This window comes from Scyliorhinus torazame, chromosome 24 (genome assembly GCF_047496885.1).
Source record: "Scyliorhinus torazame isolate Kashiwa2021f chromosome 24, sScyTor2.1, whole genome shotgun sequence".
NCBI lineage: Eukaryota > Metazoa > Chordata > Chondrichthyes > Carcharhiniformes > Scyliorhinidae > Scyliorhinus > Scyliorhinus torazame.
Window position 1 is genome coordinate 43,922,415 of NC_092730.1, and position 20,672 is coordinate 43,943,086.

Genomic DNA, 20,672 nt, shown 5'->3' on the forward strand with positions numbered 1-20,672 from the left:
CCTTTGATTTATTTGCTGAACAAGAATTTCCCCATCTCCGCCTTAAACATAATCAATGTCCCGCTTCCGCGGCCTTCTGAGGCAGAGTTCCAAAGTCGCACAACTCTCTGAGAGGGAGAAATTTCCTCATCTCCGTCCGAAAAAGAGCGACGTCTTTGTTTTTAACTGCCCAGTAGTTCTGGTCTCACCCACGAGCAGTGAGATTGAACCAACTGTTTGGGCAGCACGGTAGCACAGTTGGTTCAATATTCTCAGATAATAATATGGATGCGGCCAACGTGCGGCTCGAACCCTCGATGCTGGGAGGTAGAGTCCCATGCTCTACCGACTGAGCTATCCGAATGTTTGATGAAACTGCTCAAAAATATAAACTGAGCGGGTAAATCTGAAACATTCGGACAAATTGTGGTTTGAACGGAGTCATTTCGGAAACATTCCCACAGAGAGAAATTCCTGGAACCAGCGGCAGAAAAACTTCCTGAGCCTGACGTGATTTGAACACGCAACCTTCGGATCTGGAGTCAGACGCGCTACCGTTGCGCCACAAGCCCAAGCCCAAGAACTGAACGTTTCTCCTCATAGATTTATGTTTTATTTACACACAACCGTGCGAAAGGAACCCAAGGAAGTTAGATTGAGGGATACTAAAGGGCCCTGAAGTAAAGCAGCTGTACCACGTGGTTAAGGTGATGCACAATAATCCATTGTGCTCTGTACACGTGGCTTCAAATCCCATCCTCGTCTGTCACGTGTCTGTTGGGTCCACTTCATGAGGCTGAAGTGAAGTTGGTGTGATTTTTAGCTTTTGTCGGAGGGCTTGGGCAGTGAATAGTCGAACACTGTCCATATTATTTCACTCCTCGCTGTACTTGCCACTAAATTCCGAGTGAGAAACTTTCTCTTCCTCAGTTTGAAACTCACAAAGAGGTGCAAAAATTGCGAATTTATTATTGCGATGGCAGAGAATCGAACCCGGGTCAACTGCTTGGAAGGCAGCTATGCTCACCACTATACCACCATCGCTCACTGATTACAACGTATCCTTTTGGTTCTTTAGATCAGTTTGATTTACTGTTTCGGAACAAATCCTTACTTTGCGTAAGTTGTTTCACTCCAATTTAAAATGCTCCTGAATGAAAGTGTCCGTGTCGCACGGCTCCCGTTCAGCCAGGAGATGGCACCAGTCCACAATAAATGTACATTCTATGTGTCATTACATAGGACACTTACTCTGGCCTGAGACCTTAACTTGTCCTTGTGTCCTGGATGCTGCCATTTTCATCCTATTTCAGTAATGATAGAATGCCTCCAGTGCAGAAGGAGGCCATTCGGCCCATCGAGTCGGCACCGACCCTCGGAAAGAGCACCCGATTTCGGCCCAATCGCACCTAACCTTTCGAATACGTCAGGATGGCCGAGCGCAGGTCGCAGTCTCCTCTGGAGGTCAGGGCTCGAATCCCACTCCTGAAATTGACTTTTCCTCCGCGAGGCACCATCCAAACCTGGAACCCCTCCCTAACAGCACTGTGTGTGTACATACACCATATGGACTTGCAGCGGTTCCAGAATCCCCTCACCGCCCATTCTCGCGGTCAATTAATGATAGATTGTAAATGTTTGGCCGAATCAGCGACAATCACAGCCAGAGAGACCTGCAATAACCCTCAGGGCAGGAAAGGCAACTCATTGTCCTTTGACCCAAAAGCAAAATACTGTGGATGCTGCAAATCTGAAACAAAGACAGAAAATGCTGGAAATATTCAGTTGATCCGGCAGCATCTGTGGAGAGAGAAACAGATCGTTCCAATGAAATGTCAGGATCTGAAATGGTAACTATTTCTCTTTTCACAGATACTACAGATCCGTACAGTATTTCCAGCATTCCCTTGTGATTAGCTGAACATCCTCAGACTCTGTAGCTTCGTCCGGTAAAGTGTCTGTTCACAGAAGAAAAATCCGGACTCAAATCCCAGCCCAGCCTTATTCCGTTTGACCACCTGTGTGCGATTGAGAACTTCCTCCACAACAGGGGGAAATGTGTTGGATTTCTAGTCGGAAAATATGCCTTTTGCAGGTTTCAATTCAGTAGAATATCTACAGAGATTGTAACGCAAGGACTGATTTCAGCTGCCATCATCCAGTTGTTAAATCTTTCCACTAGAAATCCACTGGATTTTCCCCTTTGACTTGAGTCCTACTCCCAGAGGATCAGTTCAGTATTTTCAGTAATATTATATTTTGAATGCTCTATTTCCACAGAATTGTGACGCTGAAATTGCTCACACTTCTCTCCATTGTTATCTACTCTGCAGGTGTCGACTGCACCATCTAATGGAGACATGCTCACAGGGCTGTGAGAGAGGCTTTCTTTCAGGCATGAGACCTCTTTTGGTCCATCAACAGCAACCGGATGTACGCAGAGGAACTCGGAATAGGGAGCCCCTCTTCCCAGGATGGACTTAATCAGGGACAAGGTGTTGTTTGAAGAGAGAATCAAAGGTCTGAAGAATTGGTCTGAGATTCCTGGCGTTTTGTGAAGAGACCAAGGTGGTGGAGCAATGTGACAATAGCAGGATACGAGTTTGGGATATTATCCAGTCTGTGCTGGGGGGCTGCGGGAAGGACGTTGTCTTGTCTGCCCACCCAAGCTGAATGTTGGGATTGGGTGGTGATCAGATTCCGAGAGGAGGGTGAAATCCTTTCACTGAGTTTCAAGCTCACAGTTCGGTTGAGTGTCTTGAGTTACAGGAAGATACAGACGGGATGGTCAAATGGGCAGAAAAGTGGCTGATGGAATTTAACGCTGAAAAATTAGATGTGATCCATTTGGTAGGGGGGTTTTCACAGTAACTTCATTGTAGTGTTAATATAAGCCTATTTGTGACAATAAAGAATATTATATTATTATTATTGGATTAATGTGAATGGCCTGACACTGGGAAGTCCTGAGGAACAAAGGGACCTTGGAGTGTTTGTCCAGAGATCTCTGAAGGCAGAAGGGCAGGTTAATAGGGTGGTGGAAAATACATTTGAGATACTTGTCTTTATCATTCGGGGCATGGATTACAAAAGCAGAGAGGTCATGGTGGAGTTGTATAGAATGTTGGGGAGGTCACAGCTGGAGTACCGTGTGCAATTCTGGTCACCACATTCTAGGAAATATGTGACTGCACTGGATGGGGTGCAGAGGTGATTCAGCAGGATGTTGCTTGGGATGGAGCATTTAGGATATGAAGAGAGGTGGATAGGCTTGTTTTCTCTCTCTCGCGGGAACAGAGATGATTGAGGGGTGATCTCATCGAGGTGTACAAGATTATGTTAGATATAGACAGGGCGGATAGGGAGCACCTGTTCCCCTCAGTCACAAGGGGACACTGTATTATTCTGTGATTCTGTTACAGATCAGATCTTGGAGGTATCGCTGCTGTATTCCCAGGAGGTGGTGGTGTGATCCGGAGAGCAAAAGCTTCCATCGAGGACGGGGTTCTCAATAAGAACAAACTGGAGGTGTGGGATGTTAGAATCTGCTCAGCACTGATTCATTTTTATTCATTGTTGTGTCCTAGAATAAACACGTGGATTGTAGCGGTCCATTAAAAACAAAAATAGAATTCGGAAGTTTCTGGACAGTAACTTCACCATGTCCACGTTACATCACTCAGCATCCTCAGCTGCATCACATCTGGTCCGCGTTTCCACAGCAGAGAGCAGTTTCACAGCAGAGAGTACATTTCCACTGGAGAGATCGCAGTTTCTCAGCAGAGCGCACAGTTCACGGCAGAGAACACAGTCCCACAGCAGAGAACACAGTAACACAACAGAGAGCACAGTTTCACAGCAGAGAACACAGTAACACAGCAGAGAGCACATTTCCACAGGAGAGGTCGCCGTTCCCCAGCAGAGCACTGTTCACAGCAGAGATCATATTCCACAGCAGAGAGCAGTTACACAGTAGAGATCTCGGTTCCACAGTAGAAATCACAGTTCAGCGGGAGAGAATATACTGAAATATCGGAAAGCAGTTTAATTAACATCAGGGAAGACCTTTCAATAACAGAGTGAAGATGCAGATAACACAGTTACACAAGAGGAAAGAGGGGAGATTTTAGAACAAAGAACAAAGACAAAGAAAAGTACAGCAGAGGAACAGGCCCTTCGGCCCTCCAAGCCTGTGCCGACCATGCTGTCCATCTGAGCTAAAATCTTCTAGTCTTCCTGGGTCCGTATCCCTATATTCCCATCCTATTCATGTATTTGTCAAGATGCCCTTAAATGTCACTATCGCCCCTGCTTCCACCACCTCATCTGGCAGCGAGTTCCAGGCACACACTACCCTCTGTGTAAAAAACCTGCCTCGTACATCTCCTGTAAACCTTGCCCCTCACACCTTAAACCTATGCCCCCCAGTAATTGACCCCTCTACCCTGGGAAAAAGCCTCTGACTATCCACTCTGTCTATGCCACTCATAATTTTGTAGACCTCTTTCAGGTCACCCCTCAACCTCCGTCGTTCCAGTGAGAACAAACCAAATTTATTTAATTGCTCCTCCTCGCTAATGCCCTCCATACCAGGCAACATCCTGGCAAATTTCTTCTTCTGCACCCTCTCTAAAGCCTCCGCATCCTTCTGGTAGTGTGGCAACCAGAATTGAACACTATACTCCAAGTGTGGCCTAACTAAGGTCCTATACAGCTGCAACATGACTTGCCAATTCTTATAGTCAATGCCCCGGCCAATGAAGGCAAGCATGCCGTATGCCTTCTTGACTACCTTCTCCACCTGTGTTGCCCCTTTCAATGACCTGTGGATTAAACTCCATCTGCCATCTCTCCACCCAAGTCTCCAAACAATCTAAATCCTGCTGTATCCTCTGACAGTCCTCATCGCTATCCGCAATTCCACCAACCTTTTTGTCGTCTGCAAACTTACTAATCAGACCCGTTACATTTTCCTCCAAATCATTTATATATGCGACGAACAGCAAAGGTCCCAGCACCGAACCCTGCGGAACACCACTAGTCACAGCGCTCCAATTAGAAAAGCATCCTTCCATTGCTACTCTCTGCCTTCTATGACCTAGCCAGGTCTGTATCCATCTTGCCAGCTCACCCCTGATCCCGTGTGACTTCACCTTTTGTACCAGTCTGCCATGAGGGACCTTGTCAAATGCTTTACTGAAGTCCATATAGACAACATCCACTGCCCTCCCTGCATCAATCATCTTCCAAAAACTCTATCAAGTTAGTGCGACATGACCTCCCCTTCACAAAACCGTGCTGCCTCTCTCTAATACGTCCATTTGCTTCCAAATGGGAGTAGATCCTGTCTCGAAGAATTCTCTCCAGTAATTTCCCGACCACTGACGTCAGGCTCACCGGCGCGTAGGTACCTGCATTATCCTTGCTCCCATTCTTAAACAAAGGAACAACATTGGCTATTCTCCAGTCCTCCGGGGCGTCACCTGAAGACAGAGAACACTGGAACTTAATGGGAATACTTTCTATATATGATCAGTCAGTCGAAGCTTGTGTGTTATCTTGTGTAAGGTGACAGTGTCCAGCTGCTGCGTGTGTTCAATTGTTGGTGAGTTACACAGTGGAATTGTGCCGCCAGGGTGCGCTGTCGAGCACATGTGATCCTGATGAACAACACTGCCGAAGTGAGGAATTGCGTCGCTTCAACGCAATAAAAACCATTAGAGCAGAGTGGCGCAGCGGAAGCGTGCTGGGCCCATAACCCAGAGGTCGATGGATCGAAACCATTCTCTGCTAGTTGTTTTTTTAATACTTTCCGTTACAGTAAAAAGAAACATTTAGCTTCTCGCCACAAGTATATCTGACATTTCTTTCCAGGAAACGGGTTTTTACTCGGCTGGAAGGGGGTTCCAGCAAACACTTAATTTGTGCAACCAATGTCTGAAATGGCATTTACTCACACAGGGACACACGCTGTAAATGCTGCAAACACACACAGGCTTTCCATGATTGCAGAATGTTCAGCACCATTCACAACTCCTCTGTTAATGAAACAGTCCATGTCCAAAGGCAGCAATCCTGGACAATGTCCAGGCTTGGGCTGAAACGTTCCAAGCAAAGACCATCTCTAATAAGTGAAAATCTAACCATCGCCCCTTGACATTCACCGGAATTCCCATCACTGAAACCCCACTGCCAACATCTGACTGATTGTCATTGGGCAGAAACTGAACTGTTCATATAAATACTGTGGCTAGAAGGCAAGCCAAAGACTCGGACTCCTGTGGCGAGGCACTCACTCCCTGACTCCCCAAACCCTGTCGACACAGCATAAATCAGGAATGTATTGGAATAATTTCCATTTCCTTTAATAGTTGCAATTTCAACAACACTGAATAGGTTTGACACCATCTAGGACAAGGCATCCTGCTTGATCGGCACCCCATCCATAAACACTCACTCGCTCCAGCACTGATGCAGAGTGACAGCGTGTATACCAGCTACAGGATTCACTGCAGGAAGTCACCAAGGCTCCTTTGGCAACACCTTCCAAACCCACATCCACCACCATCTAGAGTGAACAAAGAACAAAGAAATGTACAGCACAGGAACAGGCCCTTCGGCCCTCCAAGCCCGTGCCGACCATGCTGCCCGACTAAACTACAATCTTCTACACTGTCCGGATCCCTCTATTCCCATCCTATTCATGTATTTGTCAAGATGCCCTTAAATATCACTATCATCCCTGCTTCCACCACCTCCCCTGGTAGCGAGTTCCAGGCACCCACTACCCTCTGCGTAAAACTTGCCTCGGACATCTACTCTAAACCTTGCCCCTCTCACCATAAACCTATGCCCCCTAGTAATTGACCCCTCGACCCTGGGGAAAAGCCTCTGACTATCCACTCTGTCTATGCCCCTCATAATTTTTTAGACTTCTATCAGGTCTCCCCTCAACCTCCTTCGTTCCAGTGAGAACAAAACGAGTTTATTCAACCGCTCCTCATAGCTAATGCCCTCCATACCAGGCAACATTCTGGTAAATCTCTTCTGCACGCTCTCTAAAGCCTCCACATCCTTCTGGTAGTGTGGCGACCAGAATTGAACACTATACTCCAAGTGTGGCCTAACTAAGGTGCTATACAGCTGCAACATGACTTGCCAATTCTTATACTCAAAGCCCCGGCCAATGAAGGCAAACATGCCGTATGCCTTCTTGACTACCTTCTCCATCTGTGGTGCCCCTTTCAATGACCTGTGGACCTGTACTCCTAGATCTCTTTGACTTTCAATACACTTGAGTGTTCTACCATTCACTGTATATTCCCTACCTGCATTAGACCTTCCAAAATGCATTACCTCACATTTGTCCGGATTAAACTCCATCTGCCATCACTCCGCCCAAGTCTCCAGACAATCTAAATCCTGCTGTATCCTCAGACAGTCCTCATCGCTATCCGCACTTCCACCAACCTTTGTGTCGTCTGCAAACTTACTAATCAGACCAGTTACATGTTCCTCCAAATCATTTATATATACTACAAGGGCGGCCGACACATAGCGACACCGCGACCTGGAGGCTCTACTCCAGCCACTCACCATCCTGTATTAGAACTATATCTCTGTTACTTCACTGTAGCTGGATTAATTTTATTTCTCTGATGTAATGTATCTGTCATTGTGTATATCTCTGTCTGTACATGCGTGTTTCTATATATGTGTGTGTATCTGAGAATATGTGTGAATGTTTATGTGCCTGTGTCTGTATACCTGTGTTTGTGGGTGTGTACAACTGTGTGTGTATAATGCGTGTGACTCTGTGTACTGTGTGTGTACACGTGTATATACCTGTGTGTGTATGTTTGTGTATCTGTGTGTGTGCAACTCTGTGTATAATGTGTGTGGGCCTGTACACTGTGTGTATACGTGTGATTGTATGTCATTATTGTTTCCTCTCTGAGAGTCTTTTAACCATTTCTAAATCTCTCAGAGGTACAATTGTTGAGTCTGATTGCTTTTTGTGATTGCTATTTATGAGTGAGTACAGTGTCTTTCAGCATCTTACTCTGAACAACCGTTTGAGAATAATCCTGAATCTGTCATGCTCCAGGACTCAGTGTCATGATGGATCTTAGTCTGAACACGTGTTTGAGGATTATCCTGTACCTGTCAGGCTCTGTGACTCAGTGGGAGGATGCGGTTCAGGATGTGACCTTTCAATCTCTGGGACAGTTTATAAGTTTGCATTCATTCCACGTAAATTTCCAGCACAGAAAGAAACCATTGCTGTGGGAGGTTTGAAGCAAACAATGTGTGATAGTTTTGGACCAGCATTTAATATCAGAACACAATTGTGAAAGATAATGTAACCTTCAACCTGATACTGGATTGCTCTGGAAGTTTAACTCAGGCTGTACACATTGATTTGATCTGTGAGACTCAGTCTGATTCTGAGTCAGAATTTTGACATGAATGTAAAATGGACCACAGTCTGGAATTGCTGCAGTATCTTCCATCCGGAACAGAGTGAGTGAGGATTTTGCAATAGTTTGCAAGTTACAGCTCAGTTCATAGTCAGCGAAATTATATTGCATCTTTTATTTTCATAAATTAGGTGAGTTTTAAACGAGAATCAGAGTTTGTATCTTTGTCGCTTTCAGCATATCTCAATCTGAGAATGCACCTGATATTTGTGTTTGCAGCTAATGTATTTGTGAGGACGCACTCTGAGGATTAGTACAGCCACCCCTGATGTGAGTGGTGTGGCTGGTATTTCACTCGAATCTCAGAGTACATTATTACGGTTAATTGTGTAATTCTAAACCGGAATCCATGTGTCAGTTGTCTCTGATATTGATTATTTCACTAAGCTGCTCCATTGATACAGTGATGATGAGAATGGGTGAGAATTTGCACTGGGATTTATGGGGCCTCTTGTCAGTGGAACTGAGTTAGGGTGACATGGACACAGCGTCTGTCTCTCCTGCTGTTTGATTGATGGGTTGAAAATGTGTCTCTGGAACTGTTTCTGCTGCCTGAGACTGTGGAACTGATGATCTGTCTGTGTCTCTTTGCTCTGTCAGTGACAATGTACGGATTGTGTGTGGGAAGGAGCTGGCGACACTCTTCCCTGTAACTTGTGTGGAGGAAACATCACATTTATTCATCTTCAGAATATTCTGGTTTTTGTCTGTGGAAACAAATTATATTTTAAAACTCAAATACAGTCAACAATTAACCAATCACAGGCCAGGGAGAAGAATATGGAGGTTTTGATTGGCTGACATTTTCAAATTCGAAACTCCCGCCAATTTCAGTGCAGGAAAATCCCAAATAACGGAACGGCTCCATGTTCAGGAAACTATTTGAATCTCACACTTGGTGATCTGTTTATTGATTTTTCCATCCCAGAATCCGGGCGCTATTTTCGGAACAGTTTTAATTTGTCAATCTCTTATCTGTAACCGGCGGTAATAAGACCCCGTTCAGCAATTTAAAACGGAGCAAATCTCAGCTCACTGCAAAAGCAGAAACAGAGATTACCAACCAACTCCTTCACACAGGCTTCCCAGGGACAGAGGGAAAGGGCTGATTTCTGAGCCTCTCCTGAAAGCGGCCGGGAATGTTACACTGGGAAGTGTGGAGAGAATCCCCGACTCTATCCAGCCGGTGGAACAGGCAGCTTTGTGTCCGGAGAATAGGGAGGGCCGGGGAGAGGCAGATCTTAAAGCGTTACATTGGACTCAGGTCCTGTGTGTGCTCAAATCTCGATGATTCCGTCCCTGGGAAAACTGCGGAATAAACAGATCAGCGCGAAAATAACCTCTTCATTCCCGCCTTTACTGTGTCCCGAGAGCGGGAAACACATCACCCGAGAGAAAAAAATAGTAATTTCCTTATGAGTTTAACTCACCAGTTGTTAAACTCTGAATATAGTTATCATTAAATTGAAATAATTCCCTCCTGAAATTGTGCTTCTCCTCATTGTCCGTCACAAATGCCAGACTGCGTTTAAAATCGGCTCTCAATTCAGTTTGATTCTCTTCTGTGTGAAACTGTCTGTGACGGGCGGGTATGAAGCCACATTCACAACATTCTGGAACGGGACAAATCTCTCTCCTCCACAAAGAGATTTCTCATCAAGTCAATGCGGGAAAAGATGGTGCAGCTTTTTCACAGAGATTGTGGGTGGCTCTTAAAAGAGCCGTTGTGTTTGGGGTGGTTTTCAGTCCATTGTGGAGTTTTACTTGGAGCTGGTGTACTTGGTCACCGCCTTTGTCCCTTCCGACACGGCGTGCTTGGCCAGTTCCCCAGGCAGCAGCAGGCGCACGGCGGTCTGGATCTCCCGGGAGCTAATGGTACGGCGCTTGTTGTAATGGGCCAGGCGGGAAGCCTCACCCGCGATGCGCTCGAAAATATCGCTGACGAACGAATTCATGATGCTCATGGCCTTGGAGGAGATGCCGGTGTCGGGGTGAACCTGCTTCATCACTTTGTAGATGTAGATGGAGTAACTCTCCTTCCTCGACCTTCGCCGCTTCTTGCCGCCCTTTACTGCCGGTTTCTTAATGACTTTCTTGGCTCCCTTCTTGGAAGCTGGTTTCGATGTTGGTTTCTTCTCGTCAGCCATCTTCAATTTCACCCAGAAATAAAGCAAACCCCTTCCGAGCGCTGATTAAATAGACAGAGCCTCACATCTATGCTAATGAGGAATGGGGAAAGGAATGATTGTGATTGGACATTGTGAGAATGAGGACAGCCAGTTATGTTCTGTTCATTTGATTGGATATAACAACAGTCCAATCGGATTTAGGATTTTCCACCAATCAGAAACCAGCTTACTACAAACAGGAAATACATTTCAGAAAGAATGTCTCCAGTCCCAGTTTGTCAGTGTGTAAAGATCCACCGGGGAAAGTGACCTGGCTGTCGGTGAGAGGGACCCTTCACCACAGAGGGATTTACAACACCAGGTTAAAGTCCAACAGGTTTGTTTCGATGTCACTAGCTTTCGGAGCGCTGCACCTTCCTCAGGTGAATGTAGAGGTATGTTCCAGAAACATATATATAGACAAATTCAAAGATGCCAGACAATGCCTGGAATGTGAGCATTAGCAGATGATCCCGTACCAGCCTCCCCGAACAGGCGCCGGAATGTGGCGACTAGGGGTTTTTCACAATAACTTCATTGAAGCCTACTTGCGACAATAAGCGATTTTCATTTCATTTTTTTTCATTTCATTAAATCTTTACAGATCAAGAGATGGGGTAACCCCAGGTTAAAGAGGTGTGAATTGTGTCAAGTGAATTGTGACACAATTCAAACCCCTTTAACCTGGGCTTACCCCATCTCTGGATCTGTAAAGATTGTCTGGCATCTTTGAATCTGTCTGTATATATGTTTCTGGAACATACCTGATTATGTATGTAATATTATTCATGTACAGGGGGGGGGGGGAGGGGGATATGGAGGGTTGTTTTTCTGGACTGTGTTTTGTACTTTACCCTGGTGGGTTTCTTTTTCATTTTGTTATTGATATTTTATGAAAACCTTCAATAAAAATGTTTTAAAATAAAATAAAATAATTGTGGGAGGGTTAATGATGATGTGATTAGGCAAGAATTAGGAAGCATAAGATGGGAACAGAAACTGTCAGGGAAAAGCACAAATGAAAAGTGGAGCTTGGTCAAGGAACAAATACTGCGTGTCCTTGATAGGTATGTCCCTGTCTGGCAGGGAGCAAATGGCCGTGAGAGGGGACCATGGTTCACAAAAGAGGTTGAATGTCTTGTCAAGAGGAAAAAGGAAGCGTATGTAAGGATGAGAAAACAAGGTTCAGTAGGGTTGCTTGAGGGTTAGAAGGTAGCAAGGAACTAGCTTAAAAAAGAGCTTAGGAGAGCTAGGAGGGGGCATGAGAAGTCCTTGGCGGGTCGGATCAAGGAAAATCACAAGGCTTTTTACTCTTATGTGAGAAATAAAAGAATGACCAGGGTGAGGTTAGGGCCGGTCAAGGACAGTAGTGGAAATTTCTGTGTGGCATCAGAAGAGACAGGAGAGGCGTTGAATGAATACTTTTCTTCAGTATTCACCGAAGAGAGGGGCTATGCTATTTGTGATTTTAATAAATGACTTGGAGGAGGGGGCTGAAGGGTGGGTCAGTAAATTTGCTGATGACACCAAGATTGGTGGAGTAGTGGATGAGGTGGAGGGCTGTTGTAGGCTGCAAAGAGACATTGATATGATGCAGAGCTCGGCCGAAAAATGGCAGATGGAGTTTAACCCCTGCTAAGTGCGAGGTGATTCATTTTGGTCGGACAAATTTGAATGCGGATTACAGGGTCAACGGCAGGGTTCTGAGGAATGTGAAGGAACAGAGAGGTCTTGGGGTTCATGTCCACAGATCTCTGAAGGTTGCCACTCAAGTGGACAGAGCCGTGAAAAAGACCTATAGTGTGTTAGTTTTTATTAACAGGGGGCTTGAGTTTAAGAGCCGTTGGGTTATGCTGCAACTGTAGAGGACCCTGATGAGACCACATTTGGAGTATTGTGTGCAGTTCTGGTCACCTCATTATAGGAAGGATGTGGAAGCATTGGAAAGGGTGCAGAGGAGGTTTACCAGGATACTGCCTGGATTGGAGGGTAGGTCTTATGAGGAAACGTTGATGGATCTAGAGCTTTTCTCATAGGAGCGAAGGAGGATGAGAGGCGACTTAATCGAGGTTGAAAGATGATGAGGGGGATAGATAGAGTGGACGTTCAGAGACTATTTCCTCGGGTGGATGTAGCTGTTACAAGGGGGCATAACTATAAGGTTTGGGGTGGGAGATATAGGAGGGATATCCGAGGTAGGTTCTTTACTCAGAGAGTGGTTAGAGTGTGGAATGGACTGCCTGCTGTGATAGTGGAGTCGGACATTTAGGAACTTTCAAGCGGTTATTGGATAGGCACATGGAGCACACCAGAATGACAGGCAGTGGGATAGCTTGATCTTGGTTTCGGACAAAGCCCGGCACAACATCGAGGGCCGAAGGGCCTGTTCTGTGCTGTACTGTTCTATGTTCTAACAACACCAGGTTCAAGTCCCACAGGTGGTGCTTCGAAACAAACCTTTTGGACTTTAACCTGGTGTTGTAAGACTTCTTACTGTGCTCACCCTAGTCCAACGGTGGCATCTCCACATCATCTCTGTGATATATAACACATTTTACTGCTCAGTAACAGGTGTTGGAGAGTGTGCGAGTGTGTGTTTTATCCTCACTGTCTGTCTATCATATACAACATACTTTGCTGCTCACTGATCAGTTGCTGGAGTGTGTGAGTATGTGAGAGTGGCGAGAGTGTGTTTTACCCTCACTGTCCCCCTGAGACATACAATGCATATTTAACTGCTTACTGCTCAGTGACTGGTGTGTGTGAGAGATAGTGTCTGTATGAGAGTGTGAAGTTGTGATTTGCCCTCATTGTTTCTCGGTGATATATGATACTTACTGGTGTGTGTGAGATCTCTCAGTCATGTCTAACACATTGTAATATTCTGTTACCGGTGTGTGTGTGAGCGAGAGAGTGTGAGCAGAAGTGTGTGTGTGGGTATCAGTTTTCTCCTCACTGTCTCTGTGGTATATAATGCATATATTAGTGTCTGCTGCTCAGTCATTGATATGTTTCAGACTGGGTGTGCATGAGAGAGAGCGGGTGTGCATGAGAGAGAGAGCGGGTGTGCATGAGAGAGAGAGCGGGTGTGCATGAGGAGAGCGGGTGTGCGTGACAGAGAGCGGGTGTGCGTGACAGAGAGCGGGTGTGTGAGAGAGAGAGCGGGTGTGTGAGAGAGAGAGCGAGTGTGCGTGAGAGAGAGCGGTTGTGCGTGAGAGAGAGTGGTTGTGCGTGAGAGAGAGCGGGTGTGCGTGAGAGAGAGCGGGTGTGCGTGAGAGAGAGCGGGTGTGCGTGAGAGAGAGCGGGTGTGCGTGAGAGAGAGCGGGTGTGCGAGAGAGAGAGCGGGTGTGCGAGAGAGAGAGCGGGTGTGCGTGAGAGAGAGCGGGTGTGCGTGAGAGAGAGCGGGTGTGCGTGAGAGAGAGCGGGTGTGCGTGAGAGAGAGCGGGTGGGCGTGAGAGAGAGCGTGTGGGCGTGAGTGAGAGCGGGTGTGCGTGAGAGAGAGCGGGTGTGCGTGAGAGAGAGCGGGTGTGCGTGAGAGAGAGCGGGTGTGCGTGAGAGAGAGCGGGTGTGCGTGAGAGAGAGCGGGTGTGCGTGAGAGAGAGCGGGTGTGCGTGAGAGAGAGCGGGTGTGCGTGAGAGAGAGCGGGTGTGCGTGAGAGAGAGCGGGTGTGCGTGAGAGAGAGCGGGTGAGCGAGCGAGTGAGCCTATGTGTATTTAACCCTCATTGTCTCTCTTTGATATATAACACATATTTTGCTGTTGCTGCTCAGTTACTGGGGTGTGTGGTGAGAATGTGTTTGACCATCACTGTCTCTGTGATATATGATGCATATTTTACTGCTCCCTGCTCAGTTACTGTTGTGAGAGTGTGTGAATATGAGAGTGTGTGAGTATGAGAGTATGTGAATATGAGAGTGTGTGTGAGAGAATGTGTCACTGTGTGTTTGGGAGTGTCTGAGTGGGAGAAATAGTCCGTGTGAGTGTGTGTGTGTTTTACCTTCATTGTCTCGGTGATAAAAAAACACATATTTTACTGCTCAGTTACTGATGTGCGAATGTGTGTTTTACCCCCACTGACCCTCTGCTATATAAAACGCATATTTAACTGCTTACTGCTCAGTGACTGGTGTGTATGTGTGTGTGTGAGAGAGAGTCTGCGAAAGAAGCAGCAAGAGTGAGAGAGAGAGAGCGTGAGTGTGTGGGAGAGTTAGTGTTTGCAAGAGAAATAGAGTGAGAGTGTGTTTTACCGGCACTGTCTCTCCGCGATAGATAATGCATATTTTTCCGCTCAGTTACTGGTGTGAGTGTGTGAATGAGATAGCGTATGAGTGTGTGAGAGACAGAATGTATGTGAGAGAAGTAAATATGAGTTATATAGCATAAAGAGTCAGTGAGGGTAAAGACACACTCTCACTCTCAACACTCACTATCTCTCACAAACACAGACCTGTAACTGAGCAGGAAGCACAAGACTATTCATTATATATCACAGAGAGACAGTGAGGTTACTACACGCACTCATGGATAGATAGTCCCAAAAGATGTGCTGTTAGGTAATTTGGACATTCTGAATTCTCCCTCCGTGTACCCAAACAGGTGCCAGAATGTGGCGACTAGGGGATTTTCACAGGAACTTCATTGCCGTGTTAATGGAAGCCTACTTGTGACAATAAAGATTATTAGAAGATAGAGTCATATTAACCTCACTGTCTCTCTGCAATATATAATGAATATTTTACTGCTTATTGTTCAGTTACTGGTGTGTGGGTGTGTGAGCGAGAGTGTGTGAGTATATTAGTGACTGTGTGTGTGTTTATTCTTACTGTTCAGTTGCTGGCGTGTGAGAGAGAGTGTGTGCGAGTTTTATCCTTAATGTCTCTCGATGATATATATATCACATATTTTAATACTTACTGCTCAGTTACTGGTGTGTGAGAGTGAATGGGTGTGTGTGAGAGAGAGTGAGAGAGAGGAGAGAGAGACAGAGTTGATATTTAATGATTATTGTGCCACTGTTGCTGGTGAGTGAGAGTGTGTGAGTGAAAGTGTGAGTTTTATGCTCAGTGTTTCTATGAAATAAAACATATCTTACTGCTCAGTTATTGTTGTGTTAATGTGTTAGACATATTTAACTGCTTACCACCGGTATGTGTGTGAGTGAGAGTGACTGAGTGTGTGTGAAAGAGAGTCTGTGCGTGTGTATGAGAGAGGGAGCATCTGTGTGTGAGAGATAGCGTGTGTGTGACAGTGTGCGAGTGTGTGTTTTTCTGTGATTATATAACAAATATTTTACAGCTTACTGCTCAATTAATGTGTGTGTGTGTGGGAGAGCATGAGTGAGATAGTGTGTGTGAGATGGAGGGAGTGTGGGTGAGATTTTTATCCTCACTGTCTCTCTATGATATAGACACATATTTTACAGCGTACTGCTCAGTTAATGGTGTGTGTGAGTGCCAGTGTCTGTGTGAGAGAGATTGAGTGTAAGTTTTATCCTCACCGTCTCTGTGATGTATTACACATATTTTACTGCTTATGGCTCAATTCCTGGTGTGTGAGAGTGTGTGAGAGAGGGTGAGTCTGTGAGTATGTGTGAGGGATGGTGAATGTGTGTGAGAGCAACAGGGTGAAAAGTGGATGCGCTGCTGATGGGCAGCAGGGTGGCACAGTGGTTAGCACTGCTGCCTCACAGCACCAGAGGCTGGGTTTGATTCTGACCTCAGGCGCCTGTCTGTGCGGAGTTTGGGTTTCCTCCGGGTGCTCCAGTTTCCTCCCACAGTCCAAAGATGTGCAGGTTAGGTTGGTTCAATAGGCTAAACTGTCCCTCGGTAGGGTTACAACGAGATCATGGGAGATTGGTCTTCGGGTAGCCTGCTCATTCAAAAGGTCAATGCAGACTCGATGGGTTGAATGGCCTCCTTCTGCACTGTCGGGTTTCTATGAGAGAGAGTGTTTTACCCCCTCCCCCCCGCCCCCCCATCTCCTTTGATACACTTCGTCCTGAGTGCTAAATCTATCTGTTTCTTAAAAAGGGCAGCACGGTAGCATTGTGGATAGCACAATTGCTTCACAGCTCCAGGGTCCCAGGTTCGATTCCGGCTTGGGTCACTGTCTGTGCAGAGTCTGCACATCCTCCCCGTATGTGCGTGGGTTTTCTCCGGGTGCTCCAGTTTCCTCCCAAAATCCAAAAATGTGCAGGTTAGGTGGATTGGCCATGATAAATTGCCCTTAGTGTCCAAAATTTCCCTTAGTGTTGGGTGGGGTTACTGGGTTATGGGGATAGGGTGGAGGTGTGGGATTAAGTAGAATGCTCTTTCCAAGAGCCGGTACAGACTCGATGGGCTGAATGGCCTCCTTCTGCACTGTAAATTCAATGATTAAAAAGAAAAAGACCCTCACTGATTCTCTCTGATTTATAACAAATATTTTACTGCTTACAGCACACACACACACTCTCTCCCTCTCACACACACACACACACTCCAGTCACTGAGCAGTAATCAATTAAATCTGCAATATATACCACAGAGATACAGCGAGGGTAAAACATGCACTCACTCTCTCACTCACACTCACTCAGTCACACAGCAGTAACTGAGCAGTAAGCTGTAAAATGTGTTATACATCATAGAGAGACAGTGAGGGTAAAGCACACACACTCACATATTTTACAGCTTACTGCAAAGTTACTGCTGTGTGACTGAGTGAGAGTGTGAGTGAGAGAGTGAGTGCATGTTTTACCCTCACTGTATCTCTGTGGTATATATTGCATATTTAATTGATTACTGCTCAGTGACTGGTGTGTGTGTGTGAGAGAGGGAGAATGTGTGTGTGAGAGAGAGAGTGTGAGTGAGTGTGTATTAACCTCACAGTCTCTGTGATATACAATTAATATATTCTTGATTACTGCTCAGTTATTGATTTGTGAGTGTGTGGGAGAGACAGTGCATGGATGTGTGTGAGTGTATGAGAGACAGAGTGTGAGTGAGTGTGTATAAACCTCTCTGTTTCTGTGTGCGATATATGACATATTTTACTGCTTAATGCTCAGTTATTGGTGTGTGTGTGTTTCACCCTCAGACTCCCTGTGATATTCACTGCATATATAGTGCTTCCTGCTGAGTTACTTGTGAGTGAGCATGTGCATGAGAAAACGCGAGTGTGTGTTTTACCCTCACTGTCTATTTATGATATATGGCATATTTTACTGCTTCTTGCTCAGTTGTTGGTGTCTGAATGTGTGAGTGTGTATTCCACGGTAGCTGTCTGTCTTTGTTATAGGTCAAGTGTTAGGGGGAAACTTAATTTGACTCACTAACACTCTGTCTCTGTGCTTGCATTTGTAGCTGTCTGTCTCTGTTATGGGATTCTGGGTTTAATCTCTATCTGTAATATTATTTACAGATACACGAGAGGACAGGTAATCTCAGTCTGTCCACCTCTCTGATGTGCAAGATTTTACTGTGTTTTCTGTACTTGTCAATATCTGTTTTGTGAGTTAAGGGTGAACATTCTGTTCAGTATTCATCCTCCATTATTACTTTTAGTGCTAACATTGATATGTTAAATGATCTATTTCCATGTCTGTTTCATGAGAATGAACTGTACCATTATATCTGAGATTGTGTGAGATATTTGGATGGGAATTTTATATTTTGTTTTGGGAGGTATCTCGGTAGAAGTTTATGATTATTTCGGCACTTTTCAATCAGCTGTACTATCCGACCTTTTACTTGTACCAAAGGTTCACAACTTGTGAGATGAAAGGATGGCCTGACAATTTTATAGGTGTCCCTTTGGAGAACAATGTAAATGCATCATTTTTCTGTTAATGCCTTATTCAAGTGCTTTGCTTCTGATATATTTTAAACTAAGAAAGTTAAAAAAAAGTGCCAATGGATACTTGCACATTGATTGCTGAATCTATAGCCTAATTAATACTATACTGATTACTTTACAGATGAAACGCTGTTGTCAAAAGTTGATCCAACATTCCATGAGAGAGTAGGGGTGAATTGTGGAAAATTATGCCACCTGTCCTCTCGTGTATCTGTAAATAATATTTACATTTTCTCCAGAAGTCCAGATTTACTTGAATTTCTTCAATTGGATAATGAGGACTGTTGGATTGGACATGTTCATCTGGGACTTGAGGTCTCTGCGAATCTGACTGCTTCTGCTCTGTGACGGTGGAGCTGATGTTGTGTCTGTGTCTCTGCAATGTTGGATTAATATTGTACTTACAGTCAGTTAGAAGGAGACGGCTGGACATTCATGTTGCTGAGGAATCATCATCATCATCTTGGAACTCATCTTTTCATCTGTTGAACGAGGAAGAAGAAAAAAAAATTCTTGTAAGTTAGGGTCAGATGAGGCCAATGATAGATCAATCTATTCTTTCAACTGATAATCAGTAAAATAAAGAAAATACTCTCCAAATCCTAACCCAGAATCAGACAAATAAGCCAGGCCCAGAAAAAGCTCTCCCTCCCCCCGCCCCCCCCCCCCCCCCGTTCACTCCAAGTCCCGGAACAAGATCGTGCTCCGCTGCGCCTCTTGCAAAACAGCGCCCGATTTTCCCTGAACACCCCCCGAGTCAGTAATGATCTCTGAGCCTCTTTGCTCACACTCCCTGATGGATGTGCTGCTGCAATGAGAACGCTGTTTCCTCGCTGACCTGGGCCCTGACATTGACATTTCACTCAGTTTCAACAAAGCGATTCCACTCACTGACCAAATGGAGTGTGCGGGAGAGGGGCTGCGCATGCGCTCTAAATATCTGAATGACGACAGGCAAGCGGTTAGGCCGGGCTTGCGCAGATCCCCCAGCAATTCCGCGTTGAGAATCAATTCCCCATTTCACTGTCATCGCATAGAGAGCAAAACATCCGAGAGAGCCCGTGTTGGGGGGACTGTGTGTGTGGCTGCAAATGGCCCTGCGCCCTCGGGCTCAACCAATCACCTTTGTAGCTGTCTGTTTGTCCCAATGTGAGGTTCAATTTGCAGTCATTGCCTGCAGCTTGTTTGTTATTACACTGTCACTCAGCCCCTCAAACTCACACTTTCTGCAAACTACCATTTCACTGACTGACTTCATTTTTCATAGAAGCACACAATTTATTTTCAAAAATATACTTCATTTATAAAATCCCTTGAAATAAACATGGTCAAACATTTCAAATTGTCATCACAATAACATCGTTTCGTACAATAATATTTACATTTTCTCCAGAGCTCCAGATTTACTTGAATTTCTTCAGTTGGATAATGAGGACATTACACACATTTCAATATTTACATTACAATTCTTCTCAAAATATTTACATCAGTCATGTTCCACCCTGTAAAGCTTCAATTATTTTAAACATTTAGTGTTAATCACACATACGAGGTGGATTTTACACAGTTACCAGCCCCTCTTTAGTGTTACTCACACAGACCCGGGGTTTTACCCGGTTACCAGCCTCTTGGTGTACATTTGCTGCAAGAACTTACACTGTGGCCTTTCTCCATTGAGCCTTGGTGCCGGGTACCCCAAGCTTGAGTGCGTCCCTCAGCACGTAGTCCTGGACTTTGGAATGTGCTAGACTGCAACACTCAGTCGAGGCCAATTCTTTACCCTGGAAGATCAACAGGTTACGGGCAGACCAAAGAGAGTCTTTAACCGAGTTTATGATCCTCCAGCAGCAGTTGATGTTTGTCTCAGTGTCCCCCCCTGGGAATAGCCCGTAGAGCACAGAATCCTGTGTCACAGAGCTGCTCGGGCTGAACCTGGACAAATCCCACTGCATCTCTTAAATGAAGAACAATACAGCACAGGAGCAGGACCTTCGGCCTTCCAAACCTGTACCGGTCATGATACCAAACTTTGCCAAAACCCTCAGCACTTCCTTGTGCCGTATCCCTCTCTACCCATCCGATCCATGTGTTTGTCAAGATGATTTTTGACCGCCATAATGTAGCTGCTTCCACAACCTCCCCTGGCAACGCGGTCCATGCTCTCCCCACTGTCTGCGTAAAAATCCTGCCTCGCACATCCTCTGTAAACT

General features: G+C 45.5%; 1 protein-coding gene, 1 long non-coding RNA gene and 3 other non-coding genes across 5 annotated transcripts; 1 reads left to right on the forward strand and 4 right to left on the reverse strand.

Moving 5' to 3' along the window:
* Positions 1-479: 479 nt before the first annotated feature.
* Positions 480-551, reverse strand: trnaw-cca (transfer RNA tryptophan (anticodon CCA)). The gene has a single exon. It is a non-coding gene; the product is annotated as a tRNA-Trp (tRNA).
* A 400-nt stretch (positions 552-951) lies between these two features.
* trnag-ucc (transfer RNA glycine (anticodon UCC)) lies at positions 952-1,023 on the reverse strand. Its single transcript has one exon. It is a non-coding gene; the product is annotated as a tRNA-Gly (tRNA).
* A 2,485-nt stretch (positions 1,024-3,508) lies between these two features.
* Positions 3,509-18,942, reverse strand: LOC140400028 (uncharacterized). The gene is made up of 2 exons (XR_011937984.1): positions 18,868-18,942; positions 3,509-4,003 (listed from the first exon to the last, which is right to left on the reverse strand). It is a non-coding gene; the product is annotated as an uncharacterized lncRNA (long non-coding RNA).
* On the forward strand, positions 5,701-5,772 carry trnam-cau (transfer RNA methionine (anticodon CAU)). Its single transcript has one exon. It is a non-coding gene; the product is annotated as a tRNA-Met (tRNA).
* Positions 9,339-10,747, reverse strand: LOC140400027 (histone H2B-like). Its single transcript, XM_072489516.1, has one exon. It carries the CDS (start codon positions 10,604-10,606, stop codon positions 10,220-10,222), a length of 387 nt encoding a protein of 128 aa, XP_072345617.1. The 5' UTR covers positions 10,607-10,747; the 3' UTR covers positions 9,339-10,219.
* Positions 18,943-20,672: the final 1,730 nt, after the last annotated feature.

Coding starts and splice junctions, on each gene's coding strand:
- LOC140400027 (XM_072489516.1), bottom strand. CDS start 10,606: ATGGCTGACGAGAAGAAACCAACATCGAAACCAGCTTCCAAGAAGGGA.